Source organism: Amblyraja radiata, chromosome 15, assembly GCF_010909765.2.
Source record: "Amblyraja radiata isolate CabotCenter1 chromosome 15, sAmbRad1.1.pri, whole genome shotgun sequence".
Lineage (NCBI taxonomy): Eukaryota > Metazoa > Chordata > Chondrichthyes > Rajiformes > Rajidae > Amblyraja > Amblyraja radiata.
Genome location: NC_045970.1, coordinates 24,704,059 through 24,730,255, shown reverse-complemented (window position 1 = coordinate 24,730,255; position 26,197 = coordinate 24,704,059). Strand labels below are relative to the sequence as shown.

Here is a 26,197-nt window from a genome sequence, read left to right as displayed (position 1 = left end):
ATTTGTGATCCTATCTAAAGGTTTAATTAATGGGCAGCCGAACTGTTGGAGATTCCTTGGTCCTCTCTACTCTCTGTGGGTTAAGGATTCCAAGGTTTGATTGGTCGCTACCTTTAAATAAAGTGGTTGTGTAGTTGGTTTATTGAACGCACACAATAAGCGGATTCAAACGCAGTGGAAGACAAATTGATAAATGTGGCCGGTGGAAGGAAAGTAGCATTCAGTCGCTGCAATGAAAATAACTACAGGCAGCTCGAAGCAGCAGCAGACAAATCTGCTCCGCTGTCACAGTTTAACAGACGCACTTATATTTTGAAATTACATTCAGTTTTATGAAGAGTCTATGCCTACACTCTTGTTCAATTATTTGTGAATCTCAAAAGTTGGGCATAACTCCCAAGGGAGTAGTATTTCAATTTGGAACATGTTTAAAGCCCTTTGGGTTAGATTTGGTTGATGTGGTCCGTGCAGCATTGCATACAAATATATCACTGACGTGCTTAGGGAATTTAATAACAAATACATTTCAGGCTCAGACATCAACACGTACGAGGTTGCCATCACTGTGTCCAACCGCTTATGACTAAATGAAAAGCAAAAACACTGCAGATGTTGGAAATCTGGAGCAACTGGTTCAAAATGCTGGAAATACTCAGTAGGGGTGGCAGCCTCTGTGAAGAGGGAAGTCACTCAGAGTGGACGGAGCAGTGGTAGAGTCATTGTTACCGTGCCAGAGGCATGGTTCCATCATGATTACGGGTGCTGTCTGTACAACGTTTGTACATTCTCCCTGTGACCGCGTGGGTTTTCTCCAGGTGCTCTGGATTCCTCCCACACTCCAATGATGTACAGATTTGGAGGTTAATTGGCTTCTGTAAAATTGTAAATGGTCCCGTGAGTGTGTGTGCAGGATAATGCTAATGTACAGGTATTGTTCGGTAGGGGGCGCTGCACTGGCAGCAGCCTGTCGGCAGCGTGTCCGTCTTTTTTCAACTTTTTTTATTTTTTTAGTATGTTTAAAAGTGTGTTTTGAATGTTTCTTTGTGTGTTATGTGTGGGGGGTGGTGTGGGGGGGTAAGGGGGAAACCGTTTCGGCCGCCTCTTCCATGGAGAGGCGACTTTTTCAGGTCGCCTCCCCCGTGGCCTAACAGCATGGATCGGCGCCGACTTTCCCAGAGACGCGCCCGGAGCTTCAGCGGCGGGCACAGCGTGGACTCTCGGCGCGGAGCGGGTGAGACCTCCCTGGAGGGGAGCGCTCCGTTACGCTGGCCCGCGGCAGCCGGCAGCCTGAAGCAGCGGTCTGCAGAACTCCAGCTGGTGCGGAGTCTACAGCCCGGGATCTCACGTGGAGGACCCGGGGGGAAGAAGAAGCTTTCACTGCCGGCCCGCGGCCGTCTTCTACCGCTGGTGCGGTATGGACTTATCATCTCCCCTGGAGTGGAGCTTCGACCGCCGGCCCTGCAGACTGCGGTGCTTCCGGCTGCAGCACGGCAGGTACTTTAAAACTTTGACCGCCGGCCTGCGGCCTACACCAGCCTGAAGCCGCGGTCTCTGGTTGGGAAGAGCCGATCCTGGACTCACCTTGACTTTGACTTTGTCCTTTACCATCTGGACGCCCGCAGCAACGGCTGTGGAGGGTGGTGGTCCTGGACACGGGGGAAAATGGAGGAGGACTGGCCAAGCTCTGTGCCTTCCACCACAGTGATGAAAGCTGTGGTGGATGTTTGTGTAAAATTTTTATTGTGGTTGTGTTCTTTATTATTGTACCGCTGCTGGCAACCCAAATGCCACCGACCTTGGTTGTGTGGCAATTAAATTATTTCAATTATTTCAATTGCTAGTCAGCGTGGACTCAGTGGCCCAAAGGGCCTGTTTCCACGCTGTATGTCTAAAGTCTAATGTCTAAAGTCTAATGTTAACGTTTCAGTTTAGTGACATTGTATCAGAATGAAGCAAGTTAGAAACTGAGTATGCTGTGAGCTTCTGAAATGAGGGAGGGGTGGAGAGAACAAAAAGATTGTCTGTGTTGGGTGCAGCCCAAATGAAACAGAATGGTAGAAATGCATTTCTGCCAGCAGAGTGGGGGAGGTGAAGGCTTGTGATTATAACGGTTCCGTATGAAGGAAGTGTTAACAGCAGGTGATGAATGAGAACAGAAGAGAGAAATAAAACAAAGAAAAATACAACGCTGGAACTGAAGTATATACTGCATTTTCTGGAGATCTGAAATAATAGTAAATGATGGAGATACCCAACATATCATATATTTAGTATACACTAAACCAACTGGGACCTGTTGGGTCCCTGTCACACGGGAGGCCTGGTCCCCCAACGTAACCCGTTCCCCAACGCAATATTCCACCACTCACCCGTTCCCGATATTCCAGCACTCACCTATAGCCCCCAACTGTGCAGGGACATATTCCCCAGCACTGCCTCCCCCTCTTGCTTCGAGGATTAAAAAAAAAGAATGCAATTGCCCCCGCATCCTCCTGTTCAGCTAAAAACTTGCTGGAAGGACTGAGTGTTCCTCGATTGCAACTTTGTTGCAAGCTGCGCAAGCAAGGATTTTAGCTGCTATTTTTTTCTTAAACTTGAATTTCTAGAGTTAAAACGTATGAATAACTTGTAAAATATAACATCAATCTGAACAAAACTTGATTCAGACCACCACAGGACAATGGTGAGTAAGGTGGTGCAAAAACATTTTAGCGCAATCGTGTATCATTTTGGCGTAATTTCAGGATCACATAGACAGACAGACAGACAGACAGAAACAAGATGAGAGTTTTAGTAATATATACTAGACTAAGTGGAGCCCGTTGGGTCCCAGTCACACAGGAGGCCTGGTCCTCCAACGCAACACGTTCCCCAACACAATATTCCACCAACACCCGTTCCCCCAACGCAATATTCGACCACTCACCCACAGCTCCCATGGGAGCCCTGGTCCCCCAACGCAACCCGTTTCCTAATTCAACCTGTTCCCCAATGAAATATTCCACCACACCTGTTCCCCCATTTTCCCCAGCACTCACCCACAGCCCAAAACTGTGCAGGGACGTATCCCCCACTGTACGCCGGGTGATGGTAAGTCCCGCGGCCGAATCCGAGCTCCGCGAAAGGGCTGGTTCAAACTCCGCGGCCGGACAAAGCTGCCATCGTCCAGTCCAGCGGTCGAAGCTATTGTTGTGGGAGCTCCGTAGAATCGGTCACCAACCTGGGACCTGCGAGCTCCCGATGTTGTCATCCACTGGGCCCGCGGCCAAAGACTCCGAGGCTCTGAAGTCGGGCCGCCGCCGCAGAGCCACCACAACCCCAAGTCAGCCAGCTTCGCGATGGTGAGTCCTGGCTCTGCCTCCGGAACCTTGAGGTCGGTCCCAGTTGGAGGCCACCAGTTCCGCAATTAGGCCTCAGCGCAGATGGAGACGGGGATACGACAAAGAAAAGGTCGCATCCCCCCGAAGGAAGAGACTAAAACAAGTTTTCCCCATCCCCCACACATACACAACTAAAAATAAACTAAAACATACGTCGAACAAGTCAAAAGAAAACAAAAAAAAGGAAAAGACAGACGGACAGCAGGCGAGCCACAGCTGCATGGCAGCGCCGCCACTTCCGGAATATATACTGGTCTGTGATGCAACACCTTGTCTTTAAAGTACCCACTGTTAATTTATGTGAAGGCAATCCACTCTTTAATGAGACTCCTAGTGATGGAATTAAAAGTCATTTTTCTGATTTGAATCATGGAGTCATGCAGCACGGAAACAGGCCCTTTGGCCCAACTTGTCCATGCCAACCAAGATGCACCATTTACGCTAGTCCCACCTGCCCGTGTTTGGCCCATATCTCTCTATACTTCTCCTATCCTTGTACCTGCTACCTGCAGTGGTACCAGATTGGTTAGACTTCCTATCTCTGATGACCTTGACTCAACTTACTCATTATTTAAAGGATACTGCTATCCCTGTAATATCAGTTTGACTTGAAGTCTTAGATTTATTACAGTGTGAAAGGGAATCCATTTGTCTGCATATCACTGTACTACACATATATAATGTACTGCAGTTTCTGGAATCTTGAGCAAAACACAAAGTGCTGGAGTAAAGGGTCTGTCCCACTTGGGCGTCATTTGCGCGTCATTTACGGTGACTGTCATGCGAAAATCGTCTAGCAGTACGACAGTCGCACGCCAAGTGCTCGAGGGCCCTGCTTCTTCTGGGAGCCATTTGCGATGTCATTCGTACTTAGCCTGATCTCCATGGCAAGGATTGTCCCAGTAAAAATCAAAGATACTATGGTGAAAATGTTTCAAAACTACACACGCTTTATACCCGGGTGGTCATGTGGTGCGGCGCTCATATGATGCGCAAATGGTGCGCCGACGGCGTACGGGCGGCGTATGGTTACGGATGTTGACGCACGGTGACGCATAATAAATTAGCATAGGCAATGTTCGTGCATCACCATGCGTAACCATGTATCACCACGCGCTACACGTACGCCGTCAGTGCATCAGCGCACGCAAGGGATACGTCACGCAGGTGGCGCGTGAGGATTTTTACCGCACGTCACTGCATACGCCACCACGCGCCATGCGCGCGTCATGTCGCGCCAAACAATTTTTAGGATGTCGTGTAAATGGCGCGCAAATGACGCCCAAGTGGGATAGGCCCTTAACTCAGCGGGTCAGGTAGCAACTCTGAAAGGAATGGGTTTGGGGCCCTTCTTCAGACTGATCATGTGGTTCAGTCCATGGTGGGTCACTGTATGAGATGCTAAGTGGCAGATATGGATCTGTAATTAGCAGTGTGCTAGTGAAGATGCATTAAATGGTCCTTCAGTGACGTGCCAACAACAACCGTTTTGGTTGTGGACCATCCAAAGTAGAACCATCAGTGAAAGATACAGTCTCTGAGATTGAGGCTAGGACAGGGCTTGGAGATGGATTGCAGTTCGAGATCTAGTCTGGTGCGGTGTAGCACTGAGGTTTATTGGGAAAGATTTATATTTAATCACAAATAGACAAGCATAACTACACAATCAAATATCCAGCTCATGATCCTGTGAGTTAGGTCTCCGCTTAACAATGTCACAGCACTACAAAGATTTCAGTAGTTTGGAGAAACATCTTACCAGCAGCTTCTCAGATGAATAAAAACACATTTTCTCTTGTCAACCCACATCCCTTGAGCAAATAAAACTGCACATGCAATTAGTTTCATTCCTTGCTCCTGCTCTTGGCTTATAAAGTATTCTTAATTGGAAGAGAGGATGTTGAATAGTTTTGAACCTTGACCTCTGCCAATGGATTAATACTAATTTACATAGAGTGACACAGTTTGTAATCAATGTTCAAGTGTTCTGAAATTACAAAACAAGTTTGGGCAGTAATCTGGCTTCACAAGGCTGTTGTACAAGTGATGAGTGGAGGAGGGGACTTCAGACATAATTAATTGACTTCAATTCTGCACACATTATCCGTTCTTCTTTTGGTTGTTTGAACCGCTCGAGGGAGGGGGAAGTGATGATGCTTCTTTCTATCTGGTACAGATCATTCCCGAAGGCACCAAGCCATGCATCCTGGCGATGCTGGGAGATGAGTGATGATTACACAATTTGCAGTGGGAGTTAAAATTTAATTGCTTTCTTATTAAACCGTGTTCTTGCAGGAACCAAATGGCCCAGTGTGCGGTACTGCTCCCTTGACCCTTGTTCAATTCAAACTCAGACAGAATTAATTACCTTTTCTTATTTTTGACAGCTGTTAATAGCAACCATAGGACATGAGTTTACTTAACCTCAGTACGGATCCCAGTGAATTTAAACCCATTGCCAGAACAACTGTAAAATTCAGACCAAACTGATGGGTGCAGCGTCAGATTAATGAGACGACAAGAACAGACAGCAGGCTAATAGGAAGGAACTGCAAATGCTGGTTTACACCGAAGTCCGAAGAAGGGTCTCAACCCAAAACATCACCCATTCCTTCTATCCAGAGATACTGCCTGTCCTGCTGAGTTATGCCAGTATTTTGTGGCTATCCTGGTGAGTGATAGGTAGATGCAGGTGAAGTGGAGGTTTTGGAAGGCAGAGAATTGTGGTGGTGGGGGTGGGTGGGGGAGACCATCTGCCTTTCAACAACCCCCCTTGCCTGTAGCCACCAATCATTCTCCAGGCTTTGTCCTGCTGCTACTTTCTTCCAGTTTTCTCCCCTACACAACCACAATCAGTCTCAAGAAGGGCCCCGAGCCGAAATGTTGACTATCCTTCCTCTCCAGCACTTTGTATCTTTTTTTTGGCAAATCAGCATCTGCAGTTCTTTGTGTCTACATCAGAAAATTACATTTTAATGCTTAAATAGGATGATAATGAGAACGTCATTTTGGAAGACTAAAGATTAGCAAACTTGATTTTTATGTTAGCATGGTATCACTTCTGCGAATGGCAGCAGAAAGATTTATTTTAATTTATCTTAAAAATTTGAATCAATTGTGCCATTCCTATTCAGATTTCTGGGCAAAATGGGTTTACAATATGACGCATAATTGTTGAATAAACAGAAAAAGAAAATTTACATTTCCACTGCTGAAATAAATGATTTTTTTCAATCAGACAAACCACATTTTAAACTGGTATTTATGAGAAATGAATAATTGCTACTATATATTGGAATATCAAATCTCCTTGCTGTTGTTATTATTATAAAAGATCTTGCCTGGTAGGCTGCAGTACAATCTGTAATAGAAAGGGACCACAGGGAAACAATGAGTTCAGTGGACAGAGCTACGATGTGTAAAAATGCAGGATAATGCACCACAAGAAGGCTCTTGTCAAGCTAACGGATGGTTGGTTACTTCTGTGTGTTAGCCATTGCTCAGTTGGAAGTGCCCAGAGACCTGAGCACACAAATCTAGGCTATCACCTCAGTAGGTAGCTGAGAATATGATGCACTGCTATTTTATATGCAATGTTAAATCAAGGTCTCATTGTCTTCTGGGATGAACTTTAAAAATCTTGTCTCAGTATTTTGAAGAAGGGCAGGAGAGCTGTCCTCATGGGGTTGGGATAACCTCGAGGATAACATTAAAACATTGATCTATCTGGTCATGTTTATATTGCTGTTTGTCAGAGCTTACCATGTTTAAATTACATTACAATAGAGACTGTAATTCAAAAATGTGTCCATTGTTTAGGGCTGTCTGTAACTGAACATATCTTTCTGAAGCCAGTCAGACCAAAGTAAATTTGAGGATACCTCATTCATTAAATGGTGATAACAATGTATCATTGCTATTTACGAGGGTTCATTTTCTGTTTGTATCCTGCTAGAATGGTGCCTTTAGACTTTAGAGATACAACGTGGAAACTGACCCTTTGGCCCACCGAATACCCAATGACCTGCAATCACCCCGTACACTAGCACTATCCTCCACACTAGGGATAATTTACAATTTTACAGAAACCAATTAACCTACAAACCTGTACCTCTTTGGAGTGCGGGAGGAAACCGGTGCACCAGGAGAAAGCCCATGCGGTCAGGGGGAGAACGTACAAACTCCGTACAGAAGCACTTGTAGTCAGGATTGAACACGGGTCTCTGGCACTGTGAGGCAGAAATGCTACTGCTGCACCACAATGCTGCCCCACCAGGAAAAAATAATGAACATGGAAAAAAAATCATCCAATTGGTTAAATTATCACTGCAGAATTTCTTTTGGAACTCAATGAAATTTGATATAGTACTGGATACCAGAATATGAAGTTGGAAATTACCTCTGCAGTCTCTGAAGTCTGTGTCGAACTTTTTATTGCATTCAATTTTGGCTCCACTGCTGTCAAGTGGCATTGATTGGTAATACTGCAAATCTCAATGGAAAATATTTCCACAGGAGTGCAAAAAGTAATTCCTTATCATATTCGGAGGAGCCAAACTATTTTGACATCTTGCTGAACAATCATGCATGAATCACTCTAACTTGGTGATACTCCAGTTGTTAAAAAATCAAGTGTTATACTTACAAACATTATCCGAGTGGGTATGTGATCTGACTGCACAATGGGATTCTTGTAAAGCCACATCTCTTCAGGCTGAATAACTCGCTGGAAAGGATCCAGAAATTCTGTGAAACTGTGGCGAAAAATGAAGAAAAAGTTATATTTGGAAGGTTTTTACCAGCAGGAATTGAAAGCTGAACTGCCAATCTATTATGTGAAGAATTAAGATTCTATTTCACCCGAGACTGAATGGGGAGCAACAAGGTGTGTCTAATGTCAGGACGGGGCGCTTAGTTTAAATATCTTTTTTGTGTTCTGAAATGGATTTTTTCCCCCATATTCTCTTCTGCACAGAATACTGTAACAATATCAAACCCAGCAAGAAGTTTGAATGTATCACTCCTTGAGCAGCACTCAAATCCTTAAGGGCCTATCCCGCTTAGGCGTCATTTGCGCGTCACGCAGGTGGCGCGCGAAGATTTTGTGAATCCTAAAATCCTGGGGCGCCACGCCGTCGTGTGTCGTGACGCATAAATGATGTAGCGTAAATGATGCGCAAATGACGCCAAAGTGCAACAGGCCCTTTTAGCTTCTGAAAAGCTCTGTAAATCAAGGTGGATCATGACCGGTCAAGGGGTTTGTTTCTGTTTTCCGATTTTGCTTGTAATTCTTTTCAGTGGAACGGGGTGTGGCAGCAATCTGTAGCTCCCCACTGTAAAATGACTTCCAAGGGCATGGTTACGATGCATGTTTGGCCCTGAGGCTGAGACCTGGTTAGTGGCACTGATGTTTGGCTGTCAGCGCACTCATTCTTTGTAGTAGAATGGTATGGCTTGTATCCCATTCCAGAGACACAAACAATGGAAAATTCCATGTGGACAGATCAGTGCGACAATGCAAGAGTGGAATGTTAAATCAAGGTTGAATCTACCATCTCACGTGGAAAAAAACAGATCAAATGGCTCTGTTCCTGGTATCTGGTCAATATCCTTCTCTCAACCAATACCTCTAAACAGATTGTGCTGGAGTAACTCAGTTGCTGGAGTAACTCGGCGGGCCAGGCAGCATCTCTGGAGGACATGAAGAGGTGACGTTTCGGGTCAGGATCTTTCTTCAGACCGAAGAAAGGTCTCGACCCTAAATGTCACCTATCTACGTCCTCCAGAGATAATGCCTGACCTGATGAGTTACTCCAACACTTTTTTGTTGTTGTAAATCAGCATCTGCAGTTCCTTGTGTCCCTAGCACTAAACCTGGTCACTATCATGGTGCTGTTGATGGGAACCTGATGTGCTCAAATTGACCATTGTTTTTTGTACATAGCTAATTGTTACTGAATTTCACAATTTGCTGTATAGTGCTTTTGGAAATCTTGCAATCACTAAAGGTGTTTTCAAAGTGGAAGCAGAAATAATGAAGCATGGAAATATTCAACAGGTCAATCAGCAGCTGTGGTGTGAAAAATGATGTTAATGATTCACTTTACGATAAAGGGGGAAAAGGAGATAAAATAAATGTTAATAGCTCAATGGTTTATTTATTGTCGCGTGTACAGATATACAGTGAAAAGCTTGCACTGTATGCTACCAATCCAATCATACTATACATGATGACCATAGATCCTCTTCTGGAACAGTAGGCAGAGTGTTGCCATGTTCTGGCACTATCTTGCAACTTCCAAGTCTCTGAAAAGTCAGATCTTCATCCAAGGAGAAATCCAATTTTATATATTTCTCACTGGTGTGCAGGCAATTGATGAAGTTGATGGTCTTGCAAAGAAATGGGAGTGAGGCATAGTGAACAAATGAAACGATCTATGACTGGTTCAAGAGTGGGAGAGGTTTAATGTTGAAAGATTGATGGAGTCAGAGAAACGAGGATGTTATAACAAGTGGAAGCACAAATAAGACCAGAAACATTGATTTCTGAGAGGGGGAATTAATGTGCCTTTTTTCTTAGATTGTGAAGTCCAATACAATTAAGTTACACAGTCAGTGCTGGACTATTGTGAAACTATGTTGTATTACTTGGGGCCTTTAAACATTGGTGATATCCTGTAGTATGAATGTTTGTTGTAATGCTGAAATATTCAGTGTGCTCAACTTTAATACAGTACTGTCAATCATTAAGATATAATTTTTGTATATTTAATTCCTCTCATCCTACATTCATTGATTTTGATCACCAGCCTAGGTAGTTTCTTTTCGATTGGTTTTCCATATGCATGGTTAGTTTAGATACAGCATGGAAAGAAGTGTTGGGCCCATCAAGTCCACGCCAACCATCGATCACCCGTACACTAGTTCTGTTATCCCACATTTGCATCCTACACACTAGGGGCCAATTAACCTACAAACCTGCACATCTTTCGGATGTGCGAGGAAACTGGAGCACCTGAAGAAAATCCACGTGGTCACATGAAGAACATACAAACTCCACATAGACAGCAACCAAAGTCAGGATCGAACCGAGGTCTCTGGCGCTGTGAGGTAGCAGCTATACAGATGCGCCACTGTACCACGCGTTCAGTTAATGAAAACAGAATAATATTCAGGATTGTCTATCTGCAGCAGTGTCAAATTATTCTGTGAATGTCCCCTTAAATAATTTGTGGTATAGATTTAAATATAGTTTTCTTTAAGTTACATTTGCAATGTTCTTATTTTCCCCTAGTTGCCCTGACTATATTGCATATTTTAGTGTTGGAAAGAACTGCAGATGCTGGTTTAACTCAAAGATAGACACAAAATGCTGCGATGACCCAGTGAGACAGGCAGCATCTCTGAAGACAAGGAATGGGTAACGTTTCAGATCGAGACCCTTCTTCATATTTTAGTTATTTTGCCGTCATCTACCAAGCAGAAGCATTTGCAGGTGACTACTTTGTACATATTAATGCCGCTCCAAGACTTTTGCTGGTACTGTGAAAATGGATTTGACAGATCACTTTTAGTATATGCGCTAAACATGCAAAACTTGACATAAATGAGTCGGATGGGGGAAAAAACACAGATGCTGGAAATCTAAACAAAAATGGAAAATGCTGGAAGCACTTAGCAGCTCAAGCTGCATCCTTCCAGGTCAAGGAACCTTCCACCAGAAGTGGAAAAGTGAGAAAACAAACATGCTCTAAATGGCAACGGTTGGGAGCAGGTGGGGAGAACAAGAGAAAACACGTTTGTGTTAGGGCACAGAGCAAAACTGTCAAGATGACAATCTGTTTTAAAACCAGCAGTTGGAAACAAAAATGAAAAATACAACAGAATAAAAGTACAGACACATTTTTGGAGCAAGAGGAGAATAGACAGTTGTTAACTATAAAGCGTCATTGGTTGCAGTGCTCCCACATGAAAGATCAGGTGCTGTCTCTCAGGCATTGGACATTGTTAGAGCAATCCATGAGGTTGAAGGCAGAGTGAGAATTGGTCCAAGAATTAAAATGACAGGTGGATGAAGCTTGTGGATCTGTGGTAAAAGGCTTTTGGCACATTGGCATTCTTCAGTAAGAGAATGAAGAAGTCAGGACATTGTGTTACAGTTGTACAAGATGTTGGTATAAGCTCAACAAAAGAATATTAAAGTGAACATTCAGAGGATAATTTAACTCTGCTGCAGTTGGGGGACCCTGAATATTGTCCTGTCTATTTCACTAACTCAACATACATATAGAAAACCAGTAAAACAACATTCCCACCAGACTACCTCGGTTTGTCAGTGGATGTAGGATGAGAGGAATGAAATATATACAAAAATGATCCAATCTTGTTTGCAGCTGTAAATCGCCACTGTGATAAAAGATTAGGCAAGTTAATTGAACTATACAGCAGCATCTTTATGGAGTGTGGTGTTTAGTTTTAGTCACCTTCCTACAGGGGAGATGCCATTAAGATTTATGAGGATGTTGCCTTGAGGGTCTGAGCTATAGAGATGGGTTGGGCATCCTTGGAGAGCAGGGACACAAGAGGCTGAGGGGTGATTTTATGGGGGGTGTATAAAATCATGAGGAAGTAGTTTGGGTGAATGCACAGATTGGTTTTTCCCAGGGTAGGGGAATCAAGAACTAGAGGGCATATGTTTAATTTAAGTGGGAAACGATTCAATAGGAATCTGATCGGTAACCTTCTTGCACTGAGGATAGTGGATGTATGGAACGAGCTGCCAGAGGAGGTAGTTGAGGTGAATACAATAACAACATTTAAAAGACACTTGGAGAGGTACATGGATAGGAAAGGTTTAGAGGGATATTGATCCAAGGCAGGTAAATGGGACTAGCTTAGTTGGGGCATTTAGGTTGGCATGGACATGTTGGGCAGAAGGGCCTGTTTCCATGAATCTATGACTCTAAATGAAGGTGTTCAATGAAGCAACCCCCTACTCTCTCTTCAATGTCACCAATGTAATGGAGACAATATTGTGAGAATAGAATCTAATACATGAAATAGGATTTTTAAACATGTTTCTGTCTCTTCTGTCTTTCACAGGTGCTTTAAAAAAAAAGTTTTAATTTGCACCAAATCACAGACATTCCTGCTGTTCTCCCCACTCCAGCCCTCACTCCACCTTACAAAACATTTGTTTTCTCACTTTTTTCAGTTCCACGGAAGGGTCTTTGACTTGAGACATTGACTCTGTTCTTCTTTCAATTATGCTGCTTGACCTGTTAAGTGCTTTCCAGCATTAAGGGCCTGTCCCACCAGCATGCGATTGCATGCGGCTAGCGCGACCTAACGTGGTCGCTTGAGCCGTACGGCCTCGCGGGGCCGGTCCCACTTCGATCGCCGGAGCCGTATGGAGTTGTGCAGGGCTGGTCCCGACATCGCGTGGGGCTCCGAAAAACTGACACTGTCCAAAAATTCCGCGCGGCAACGGCCTGTCGGCCCGCAGCCGCATTGAGGCCGTACGCACCGCCTCGACGGGCGTACACACCGTCTCGACCCTGTACGCACCGCCTCGACGCCGTACGCACCGTCTCGACGCCGTACGCAGCGTCTTGACGGTGTACGCCTAGCACGTGGCGTTGCACGATGACGTAACCGCCCAACGCCATGCGACGTCCAAATTCAGTCGGCCCGCCTCCTACCCAGCTGATTGATGAGTATGATGTCGGGACCAGCCCCGCACAACTCCAGATGGCGCCGCGGTTGGAAGTGGGACAGGCCCCGCGAGGCCGTACATCTCAAGCCACCACGTTTGGTTGCGCTAGACGCATGCAATCGCATGCTGGTGGGACAGGCCCTTTATGATCAGTCAGGAAGTCGAAGGTTATGGGGAGAAGGCAAGAGAATGAGGTTGAGAGGGATAGATAGGTCAGCCATGATTGAATGGCGGAGTAGACTCGATGGGCCAAATGGCCTTATTCTGCTCCTATGACTTATGAACGTATGATCTTATTATCTTTTTGTGTTAAAATAAGCAAGAATAACTTCCTAGCGACATCACCGTGACACTACGCTTTGGGTATTCTTCCTTAACTAAAGGCAAAATGGCACCACATCTTTTTCCCTTAACAGTGTACTTGTAAAATAAGGTTCAGTTTAGAGATATGCTGCTCTCCCATCTGATGCCTGATATATAATTTTTAAGACTCATATCGGCCAGCACATCTTTCTGAGCCTTCATCCTCTTTGATTTCTAAAATGATTTGAATAGCTGGATAGTTATAGCAGTAAGAAACATGCTTTTAAATTAAGGAATGTGAAGCTATATTCAACCTATCTATTTTTCAATTAAAACAAATTCCAAACCCGTGTGCATAAAGGGCCTGTCCCACTTAGACAACCTTATTTGTGAGTTCAGGAGAATCTGCACTCGCCACAAGCTCGCCACATGGTCACCACATGTTCGTAGCTGGTGTCTGGTGAGTCTCCTTCATGGTCAAGAGGATTTCCCGCAGGTTGGTAACTATCCATGGCCTCAGTATGGTCGCGCAAAATTATTAAAGGTACTTAAAAATTGGTCGCCATGGAGAAAATCGATACTTTTGAAGTCGTAGTGCAGTGGTATTGGGGTCGCCATGACGTTGTAGGTAGTCAAGGTAGCTGTAGGTAGTTTTAGTTCATCTCAATTTGCTGACCGGGCATTTTAATTCAATGCTAAACTTCACAGCTGTGTATCTCTGGCTTATTAAAAGTTGTCTGGCTTCTTAAAAGTGTCTCCATTCCTTCTCCCCCCCCCCCCCCCCTTTCTCCCCTCCCCGCTCTATTAAAGGACTTACTGTACACTGTGCTAGCCATCTTTAACCTTCCTGTTCATCGCGGGTCCCACCTTGGCTTTGCACCGTGTGAATTTCAGACAGCGCTCCCCCGCTTTCCCTGGCACCCGCCTTTGCGATGTGTTTGTGTGTGTGTGTGTTCCGCCCTGACGGTCGTTCCAGCTTGCGGTTTTTCAGGCGAGTGCCCCCCGAGCTGAAGGTTGCATGTGTCTGCTGAAAAGTCGCATAAGTGGGACAGGCCCATAAAGCTCTTCTCTCCTGGAAGACTTGAGGTGCTTCTCAAAGGCAAATACCACAAAGGTATTGATTGCAAATCTTTGAAAATACAGAAATAAATGACACAGTAGTGCAGTTGCACATTGGTAGAGCTGCTGCCACACATGCCAGCGACCCAGTTCAATCTTGACCTCGGGTGCTGTCTGGGTGGAGTTTGCACGTTTTCCCTGTGACTGCATGTGTTTCCTCCAGGTGCTCTGGTTTCCTCCCATTTCCCAAAGACCTGTGGGTTTGCAGGTTAATTGGCCTCTGTAAATTGCCCCTGGTGTGTGAGCAGGTATGAGGGTGTGGACTCGATGAGCCAAAGAGGCCATTTCCAAAACCCTAAACCAAAACCAAATGTTCGACAAGACATATTGTGGATAATAAAATTGATATTGCCTGTTCCTCATTTCCAACCGATAGGAAATCACTATTTGGTATTGTTAATGAAGTTAAATATGACCGAGAAGAAATCTTACATATCACCGAATAACATTTCTGCACAACAGAGAAGAGGACAAGGAATCATTCCACTATTTTGTCAGAACCGAAGGTTGAGGAAGGTGCCCAGTTTTGTGCTGATTAAACAGTGCCAGGCCTACGCTGCAGTTAATGTAGCGGGAAAAGTTGCAAAGTACTTGGAAAACTTGCAGAAGTAAGCGGAAGTGAAAAGATACTCATGAGCCTTTCATGCTCAGTTCAAAGTGGAAAGTGTCCAGTTGAAATATTCAAGTTAGTAAATAACACTGAAAAGTGATAATCAGTGATTATTGGTGGCAATGAATGGATGAAAGATCAATTTAACATATTTTGACAACTCTCAGTCAATCTTCTAAAACATATATTTCTGCAACCAACCACTCTCCATTATTACACAAGAGACACAGAGCAACTTCTAATGCCATTGAAAGGATTGTTAAACTCAATATTCTATCGGTTATTCATCAAATGCCACAGGAATAGAATAAATTGAATTCCATATTTATAATTGTTTGATGCCAGCTTTTTATTGCCAACTCTGCTGGCATTTGATTGTGGGTAAATAGCGTCATTTTCCTTCTCCCAAATCCTTGAGATATTTGACCAGTTTTCAAACACTTGTTTAATAACTCAAATGTAAAATAATTGGTAAACAAATGGGTTTTTTTGCCACAAGGATTGTATGCTTTTAATTACTGTTGGCAGAAGAATTGTTTGGCAGGATGTAACAGTTAAAGGATTTGCAATAAAAATTGCAGATTCTTTCAATTAAAAACAAGCATTCAAAGGGCTTTGAAAGGGTGAAAATGACTGAATAAAGCAGTAATAAAAACAGCAAATTCTAGAAATACATAGCAGTTGGGCTGAGATTGGTGGAGATAGAAACATAGAAACATAGAAATTAAGTGCAGGAGTAGGCCATTCGGCCCTTCGAGCCTGCACCGCCATTCAATATGATCATGGCTGATCATCCAACTCAGTATCCTGTACCTGCCTTCTCTCCATACCCCCTGATCCCTTTAGCCACAAGGCCCACATCTAACTCCCTCTTAAATATAGCCAATGAACTGGCCTCAACTACCTTCTGCGGGAGAGAATTCCAGATTCACCACTCTCTGTGTGAAAAAAGTTTTCCTCATCTCGGTCCTAAAAGATTTCCCTTTTATCCTTAAACTGTGACCCCTTGTTCTGGACTTCCCCAACATTGGGAACAACTTCCTGCATCTAGCCTGTCGAACCCCTTAAGAATTTTGTACGTTTCTATAAGATCCCCCCTCAATCTTCTAAATTCTAGCGAGTACAAACCGAGTCTATCTAGTCTTTCTTCATATGAAAGTCCTGACATCCCAGGAATCAGTCTGGTGAACCTTCTCTGTACTCCCTCTATGGCAAGAATGTCTTTCCTCAGATTAGGAGACCAAAACTGTACGCAATACTCCAGGTGTGGTCTCACCAAGACCCTGTACAACTGCAGTAGAACCTCCCTGCTCCTATACTCAAATCCTTTTGCTATGAATGCTAACATACCATTCGCCTTCTTCACTGCCTGCTGCACCTGCATGCCTACTTTTAATGACTGGTGTACCATGACACCCAGGTCTCGTTGCATCTCCCCCTTTCCTAATCGGCCACCATTCAGGTAATAATCTACTTTCCTGTTTTTGCCACCAAAGTGGATAACCTCACATTTATCCACATTATACTGCATCTGCCATGCATTTGCCCACTCACCCAGCCTATCCAAGTCACCTTGCAGCCTCCTAGCTTCCTCCTCACAGCTAACACTGCCCCCCAGCTTCGTGTCATCCGCAAACTTGGAGATGTTGCATTCAATTCCCTCGTCCAAATCATTAATATATATCGTAAATAGCTGGGGTCCCAGAACTGAGCCTTGTGGTACCCCACTAGTCACTGCCTGCCATTGTGAAAATGACCCGTTTACTCCTACTCTTTGCTTCCTGTCTGCCAGCCAGTTCTCTATCCACATCAATACTGAACCCCCAATACCGTATGCTATAAGTTTGTATACTAATATCTTATGTGGGACCTTGTCGAAAGCCTTCTGAAAGTCCAGATATAACACATCCACTGGTTCTCCCTTATCCACTCTACTAGTTACATCCTCGAAAAATTCTATAAGATTCGTCAGACATGATTTACCCTTCATAAATCCATGCTGACTTTGTCCAATGATTTCACCACTTTCCAAATGTGCTGCTATCCCATCTTTAATAACTGATTCTAGCAGTTTCCCCACTACCGACGTTAGACTAACTGGTCTGTAATTCCCCGTTTTCTCTCTCCCTCCCCTTTTAAAAAGTGGTGTTACATTAGCTACCCTCCAATCCTCAGGAACTACTCCAGAATCTAAAGAGTTTTGAAAAATTATCACTAATGCATCCATTATTTCTGGGGCTACTTCCTTAAGTACTCTAGGATGCAGCCTATCTGGCCCTGGGGATTTATCGGCCTTTAATCCATTCAATTTACCTAACACCACTTCCCGGCTAACCTGGATTTCACTCAGTTCCTCCATCTCATTTGACCCCTGGTCCCCTGCTATTTCCGGCAGATTATTTATGTCTTCCTTAGTGAAGACAGAACCAAAGTAGTTATTCAATTGGTCTGCCATGTCCTTGTTCCCCATGATCAATTCACCCGTTTCTGACTGCAAGGGACCTACATTTGTTTTAACTAATCTTTTTCTCTTCACATATCTATAAAAGCTTTTGCAGTCAGTTTTTATGTTCCCTGCCAGTTTTCTTTCATAATATATTTTCCCTTTCCTAATTAAGCCCTTTGTCCTCCTCTGCTGGTCTCTGAATTTCTCCCAGTCCTCTGGTAGGCTGCTTTTTCTGGCTAATTTGTACGCTTCATCTTTTGTTTTGATACTATCCCTGATTTCCCTTGTTATCCACGGATGCACTACCTTCCCTGATTTATTTTTTTGCCAAACTGGGATGAACAATTGTAGTTCATCCATGCAGTCTTTAAATGCCTTCCATTGCATATCCACCGTCAACCCATTAAGAATCAATCGCCAGTCTATCTTGGCCAATTCACGTCTCATACCCTCAAAGTTACCTTTCTTTAAGTTCAGGACCCTTGTTTCTGAATTAACGATGTCACTCTCCATCCTAATGAAGAACTCAACCATATTATGGTCACTCTTGCCCAAGGGGCCACGCACAACAAGACTGCTAACTAACCCTTCCTCATTACTCAATACCCAGTCTAGAAAAGCCTGCTCTCTCGTTGGTTCCTCTACATGTTGGTTTAGAAAACTATCCCGCATACATTCCAAGAAATCCTCTTCCTCAGCACCCGTGCCAATTTGATTCACCCAATCTATATGTAGATTGAAGTCACCCATTATAACTGTTTTACCTTTGTTGCACGCATTTCTAATTTCCTGTTTGATGCCATCCCCAACTCCACTACTACTGTTAGGTGGCCTGTACACAACTCCCACTGGCGTTTTCTGCCCCTTAGTGTTTCGCAGCTCTACCCATATCGATTCCACATCCTCAAAGCTAATGTCCTTCCTTTCTATTGCGTTAATCTGCTCTCTAACCAGCAACGCTACCCCACCTCCTTTCCCTTTCTGTCTATCCCTCCTGAATATTGAATATCCCTGGATGTTGAGCTCCCAGCCTTGGTCACCCTGGAGCCATGTCTCCGTGATCCCAACTATATCATAGTCGTTAATAGCTATCTGCACATTCAACTCATCCACCTTATTACGAATGCTCCTTGCATTGAGACACAAAGCCTTCAGGCTTGTTTTTACAACACTCTTACCCCTTATACTATTATGCTGAAAAGTGGCCCTTTTTGATTTTTGCCCTGGATTTGCCAGCCTGCCACTTTTACTTTTCACCTTGCATCCTATTGCTTCTACCCTCATTTTACACCCCTCTGTCTCTACGCTCACACATTTAAGAAACCCTTTCCCTTTAACTCCATCCTCCACTATCCCATTCGACACCTTACCCCCCTTATTCAGTTTAAAACCACCCGTGTAGTAGAAGCAGAGCTGATATTTCAGGCCCATGATCTTCCGACAGAAGTTGGAGAAGTTAAAAATTAAAGATATTTTCAACTTCAGAAAAAAGGGTAAAGTTGGAGGGAATAAAGGAAGTGGCATAATTGGATGGAGCTTGAATAATACACATTTTATTGGTGTTGACTGGATGGGGTCATTGCTGCTAATTTGTCTGAGCAGATGACTGGAAGTGAAAAAATGCTGGAGTTATGAGTACCAAACAAAATAATTTCTGGTAATCTGAAATAAAGCAGATTGCTGCAAATAGCCAGCAGAGAGAGCAAAAAACAAGTTAATGGTACAGGTTTTTTTTTTTTTTCAATTCAATTCAATTTATTGTCATTTGGACCCCTTGAGGTCCAAACGAAATGCCGTTTCTGCAGCCATACATTACAAACAAATAGACCCAAGACACAACATAATTTACATAAACATCCATCACATTGCTGTGATGGAAGGCCAAAAAAACTTCTCTCTCCACTGCACTCTCCCCCCCCATGTCAGAGTCAAAGTCAAAGTCAAAGCCCCCGGCGGGCGATGGCGATTGTCCCGTGGCCATTAAAGCCACGCCAGGTGATGCAAGGTCGCACACCGGGTCTTGATGTTAGAGCCCCCGGCGTGCGCTCGCAGAGACCCGCCGCCATTCCAAGCCGCGCGGGGCGGTGATGTAGGCCCCGCTCCAGGAGCTCTTCAACCCCGCAACTCGGGCGGGAGAAGTCGCCGCTGCGGAAGCCCCGAAAAGCGGTCTCCCTCCAGGGACCCGCGGGCTCCCGGTGTTACCTTCCGCCAAACCCGCAGTTGCAGCCACCGAATCTCCGGGGGTCGGGTCGCAGCAGCGTCCACCACAGCTCCACCCGCTCTGGACTCGGCCAGCTCCGCGACGGTGAGGTGAGTAGTCGGCACCACAGCCCCCGGTCTTCCTGTTGGAGGCCGCTCCTCGTTGCAACCCCAACGACAACGGAAACCCGACAAAGAAAAGGTCGGGTCTCCCGTGCAGGGAGAGATTTAAAAGTTACCCCCAACCCCCCCCACACCACCCCCACCCCCCCACACACATACCCCAACAAAAAATAACAAAAACTACATAAAAACATAGACATAAAATAATAAAAACGCAGACGGACTGCAGAGGCCGCTGCAGACGAGATTCGCGCCGCCTACCGGTTGGGTGATCTTTCATTAGGACTGGCTTGTTCTAACACCACACCCAAGGGGAGAGCCAGCCCCTGCTTACAAACTGACCAGCCAGTCCTGATCATAGACTCAATGGACACACGGAGAACCCTGTCCAAGGTCAACCCGTGGAAAGCAGTTGGACCCGACAACATCCCAGGACGTGTGCTCAAGGAATGTGCTGATGAGTTAGCAGATGTGCTAACAGACATCTTCAACATCTCCCTTAGTCAAGCCATTGTCCCCACATGCCTCAAAACTTCCACAATAATCCCAATAGCAAAGAAATCAGTTGTGGCCTGCCTAAATGACTACCGCCCTGTCGCCCTGACCCCCATAGTAATGAAGTGCTTTGAACGCCTGGTTAAACCTCACATTACTGCCACCCTCCCCTCCAGTTTGCCTATCACCCCAACCGTTCTACAGAAGATGCCATCTCTACCAAGCTGCACACAGTACTCACTCATCTGGAAAACAAAAACACCTACGCCAGAATCCTGTACATTGACTTCAGCTCAGCCTTTAACACCATCATCCCACAGAGACTTGTGGAGAAACTAACCCTGCTGGGCCTCAACACCACCCTGTGTCACTGGATCTTGGACTTTCTGACTGAGAGACCGCAGTCAGTCCGTGTCGGCAAGAACACCTTGGGCTCGATCACCTTGGGCAAGAACACCTTGGGCTCCCCTCAAGGCTGTGTGCTCAGCCCGCTGTTGTTCACACTGCTCACACATGACTGTGCTGCCAGATTCAGGGACTGTGCTGCCAGATTCAGGGACAATAAGATCACAAAATTTGCAGATGAAACAACAGTGGTGGGACTCATCAGCGGAGATGATGAATCAATGTACAGGGAGGAAGTGAAATAACTAGTGGACTGGTGCGGCAACAACAATTTAGCATTAAACGTCGACAAAACAAAGGAGATGATTGTCGACATCAGGAAGGCGCAGCCAAAACACACACCCCTCAACATCAGTGGCACCACAGTGGAGAGAGTGGAGAGTATAAAGTTCCTCGGAGTGCAAATTACAGACAGTCTCACCTGGTCCAGGAACAACACTGGGATTGTCAAACGGGCCCATCAGCGATTGTACTACCTGAGGAAACTCAAACAGGCCTCACTCCCCACCAACATCCTCAGGACTTTTTTACAGGGGCACGGTGGAGTCTGTACTCACGTACTGCATGAACACGTGGTACTCCAACTGTAACTGCTCAGACAGGAAGGCTCTGCAGAGGGTAGTGAGGGGAGCAGAAAGGGTCATTGGCGTCTCCCTACCCTCGGTACAAGAACTGTTCCAGAACCACTGTCTGAAAAAAGCTCTGAGAATAGCCAAGGACAAACTGCACCCACTCCACACACATCTGGATCTCCTGCCATCAGGCAAGAGATACCGTAGCATCAAAGCCCGGACTACAAGACTGCTAAACAGCTTCCTGCCACAGGCTGTGAGGCTGCTAAACAGTCAGTCCACCTGATTCTGTGGCTTTGCACTGGCAATTTAATAACTCTGGCACTGGCCACTCAAATCAGCTGCCCTGGACATTTTAATGACAGTTTTTACTGTATTTTAATGTTGCTGTTTTACCTGCTTTTAATTATTTATACTGTTTCATCAGGGACTGGATTGTTTTTACTGTTATTATGTGTAAAATGTTTAAGTTTTATGTGCGATGCTCCGGTATTCCCTGGGAAACGTTTTCTCATTTTGCACTGTACAACTGTTGCTTTGCAAGATGACAATAAAGGTTGATTGATTCTGCCAGTAACTGGAATGGCAGGTTATCTGATATTGTTAAAACGAGTTGCTGTTACTCAAGCTTGCGGTTGAACAAGGTGTCAGACCAAAGACTGTCAGAATAGGAGTGAGATGGAAAATTAAAGTGAAGGCAACTTGTAAATGGTGCTCTGCAAAGTGGTCACCCAATCTGTGTTCTCAGTTTTAAATGTGGAGCGAACTCCACTATGATCACCATAAATAATGCACCAGCATTGGAAGACATGCAAGTGAATTGATACCTGGATTGCAAGTTAATTGATACCGAAGTTGATGTTCTGGACCCTGGATGTGGGAAGAGCAGATGTGGCATCTCCTGCATGGGAAGTGCCCTGAGTAGGGGAGTGAGTGTTGGTGGTGATGGAAGAACAAACTAAAGTATCTGAGAGAGAATTATCCTTCAGAGTGGGGGGCAGAGGGGAATGTGTGCTCCATAATGGTAGAGACCATGGTAGATAATACATTGAATGAAGAGTCCGATAGAGTTGGAAGGTGAAAAAAAATCCCAATCTTTGTTCTGGATGAGAGGAGCAGGGGTGTCATCAAAAGTGTGGGAAATGGAACAAATACAGGTGAAAATCCTAACAATAATTGTGACTGGGAAGCCTTCACAATACATGATCATGGATTTTTTTTTAAACAGTCATGGTTACTCTTATTTGTATCAAGGCTGGTGTGACAAGGTGAATAGTCGTGATAAAAACAAAATTCTTCATTTTCTCATATTTTTACACAGACATTTTATCTTTCTTTTCCATATGTTTGGGAATATAAATTGAATTGATTCTTAGTGGCATAACAACGCTAATTTTCTCACACCATATTATTGACTTCAAGCGAATGAAAGCACATTTTTCATCACAATTTAAAAATGTGGTGAGAATCACAATAACACAACACACATTTATCTAAATGCTGTTACCATTGTCAACACATCCCAAATCATTTCACAGAAATACTATCAGAAATAAACATAATTAGGTAACTTTTGAACTCCTGGTATTTTCTGGCTAACCACATTGAAGGAAGGAGGCAAGATATTTATATAATGCCTGCTATTTCCATGTTGTTAATTATCATCCTCTCCCTATTAATCTTGCATATTCCCCCCCATGAGTCTTTATTATTATTCCTTATCATGTTTGTTGTATCCCTTGTCTTGGTATCCCTTGTCAGTTCCTTCTCATTGTATTTATTTGTTGTAATTCTTTTATTAATTCCCTTGTATTTATTGAAATGATTTTAACAGCTCCATCAGCCCTGTGGATTTCCATGTTTTCCTTTTTTTGTGTGCAAACCTAGTGCTTTGAATTTGAAATCATCTTTAGCTTTATTGTCATTTAATCAAGAAATGCCTGAATCCTTCCGCATTAGGTGCTGCTTTTGTACTGTGTTAAACACTTCTAATAATAGTTTTTCGTGAATGCCTCTTGTTCAGGCAGCCTTCGGGTTCAGCCTATGCTGCAGATTTAATAGAATATAATCCCTTGCACAAGATTATCTGCATGCGTTTATCTTCATAAACTGCCTGTACCTGCAGGGAGTAACATTTCCAGAGAATTCCAGGAACAACACCTTGATGGATAGGAAACATTTAAAGGGATATGGACCAAATGCAAGTTGGTGAGACAAATGTACATGGGACACCTTGGTCGGCATGGGCAAGTTGAGCAGAAGAACCTGTTTCATCTGTGTTGTATGATTCTATGATCGACTTAATGGAAGAAGGGTTTCAGGCAGAATTCTGCTCGGAGGTCCTTGCTTAAAAGTAGTTGCAGGCAATTTTTCAGATGAAATCCCTAATTTTGGCTGCCAGGAATCCATGCTCTCCATTTCTGTTCAGGGTCAGAATTTCAGACCTTGGATTGGTTGCCTTTTATCTGTCTAATTGTCACATTATAAGAAAAGTCACATTGAACAATAACCTTTGTGGGTCTGGCTATTAAGTTGCAGTTGGGGATATTTAGAACACTTTGCACTGTTCTGCATGGGAAGTTACTGATATTTTGGATCCAATATTTCAGACTCACTATTTGGTTTGGTTTAGTTTAGTTTACTTTAGTTTAAAAATACAGCACGGAAACAGGCCCTTCAGCCCATCACACCGACCAACGATCCCCATACACTAGCACTATCTTATACACTAGGGACAAATTTTTATCGAGGGCAATTAACCTGTAAACCTGTACATTTTTGGAGTACGGGAGGAAACTGGAGCACCCTGGGAAAACCCCCGTGGCCATTGGGAGAACGTACAAACTCCATAGAGACAGCTCCCATAGTCGGGATCGAACCCAGGTCTCTGTTGCTGTAAGGCAGGACCTCTACTGCTGTGCCACAGTACCGCCCCTAAACTTTTAACTTCCTTCTAAAATGGCAAACCAAGCCGCCCAGAATGAGGGCAGACAAGGTGGACAATAAATACCAACTTGGCTGTGAATTCCAAATACGGTGATGTCCAGCTGATATGTAATAAAGGACAGCTAGTTGTGTGGGTTAAGGGTGATATTCAGGGCTTCACTTGGTTACAGCCCTCTGTGCCATCTACATCTGTTGATCGATGGATATTTTTTAAGGCAGAGATAGATAGATTCTTGATTAGTACAGCCATGATAGATCAGCCATGATTGAATGGAGTAGTAGACTTGAAGGGCTGAATGGCCTAATTCTGCTCCTATCACTTATGAACATGCATCATCACAGCAAAGGTAAGGCTAGCTGTTGGGAAACCAGGGGATTTCCTGATGATAAGTTTGTATGCAAACATATGTGGGTAACGCATACCAAACCCATGGTGCTACACAAGGTTTAAGACAGAGGGTCTGATGGCCACCATCACTGTTTCCACTGCGGTAGCCTGTCTCTAAGTGTGTTTTGCTTAAACTGGAATGGAAACTGAGACACAGGCCACTGGATAATGCATTATGCATTGGCCCATTAACGTGGTGATTGAACGCTCCTATTTCCATCCTGGTAAAGACAGGCTGCAGGTTTAGTACACTCCCCTGTGCATAACTGGTGCCAGGCTCTGGCACATTCCTTGGCATTGGATGGAATCTTTCTGGCACCTGGTCAATGTTCCATCATTTCGCTGAGCAAGCATTTTGATTTAGAGTGCCTCAACAAAAGCAGCAGAACTGGCATGTGACTGCACCCTCCAGACAGCTGGAACACCAGCTATCCTTCTTCCTCACTCTCATCCCCAAAGTCTCAATGTGGAGCTGCACTCATCCGGGCAAATCCATCATGCTCCACGCTTGTGCCTTGAAGATGGAGGGAATAAGTCAGCAGGTCACTCAACAAAGTGGGTCATCAAAGTAAACCCAGCCTCTAACCTGCTCCAGTATTAATTTGACTAAAGCAGCTGAGATTCCAGACATTGGGACTCCCCCCAGGATGTTAGTTGTGTTGGACTTGGAATATGGACCGTTCACAGGAGGTCATTGAACTCTCTATCCACAGTGTCTCGGCTCTTGGGGCTTGACGTGGCTCCCACTACAGCTGCTGCCTGCTCCCATTGTCTTCAGGAAGTTTGAGAAATTCCAGGTCTTGTGTTTATAGGGCACATCTCTCTTCCTGTTTTGTTCCTTCCTCAAATCTCCAAAGCACTTGCAGAATATCTGGACCCTCTCCACCCACTTCCACATTGCAGTTGTTACATTTTTTGTCTATGTCAGAAAACATTCATAATAATTTCTACAGCCTGCTGCAACCTGAAATGCTTCTTCTTTGCAGAGGTGCGAGTTGGCTTTGGGCAGTGCGGTCCATCTCAAGTCGTTGTAGCAGCTCATCACATTACTCTGGCTATTGAGATATTTAGTTCCTCGACTGCATGGCCAGTTGGCTGCACGCTGCAATCATGATGATTGTTGAAAAGGTGGCATGGCTTTGATGGGTCCAGATTAATCACACATCACGTTTTACATTTTATCTACTTTTGTGCTGCAATTTAAATGTAATATATTAATGTTGGATCATTGTTATGTTATTAGTTGGACTTTTCAAGGTGCTGTGTAAACCCAATGACCCATGCTGTCACAGTGTGATACAATTATGGACATTACAATTTGGATATTCACCAGGGTCAAATAATGTCACTGGGCCTTATTGCCAACTGTCAAGCTTGGCTGCTGTAATGGCAATAACATTACAGTGATTACCCTGATCCATATGTGAGAGCATTTGATGGCTTGGAAAGATTATGCTGCAATTATGTCATGCATTGTTAATGCAGGAGCTGATTTT

General features: G+C 44.3%; 1 protein-coding gene across 1 annotated transcript in view; it reads right to left on the bottom strand.

Moving 5' to 3' along the window:
* The window catches only part of plpp4 (phospholipid phosphatase 4), a 275,043-nt gene that overhangs the window by 167,805 nt on the left and 81,041 nt on the right, over positions 1-26,197 (bottom strand). The window contains exon 2 of the mRNA XM_033033828.1: positions 8,026-8,134. Coding sequence (XP_032889719.1) covers positions 8,026-8,134 — 109 coding nt within the window. The remainder of the gene's footprint in view (positions 1-8,025; positions 8,135-26,197) is intronic.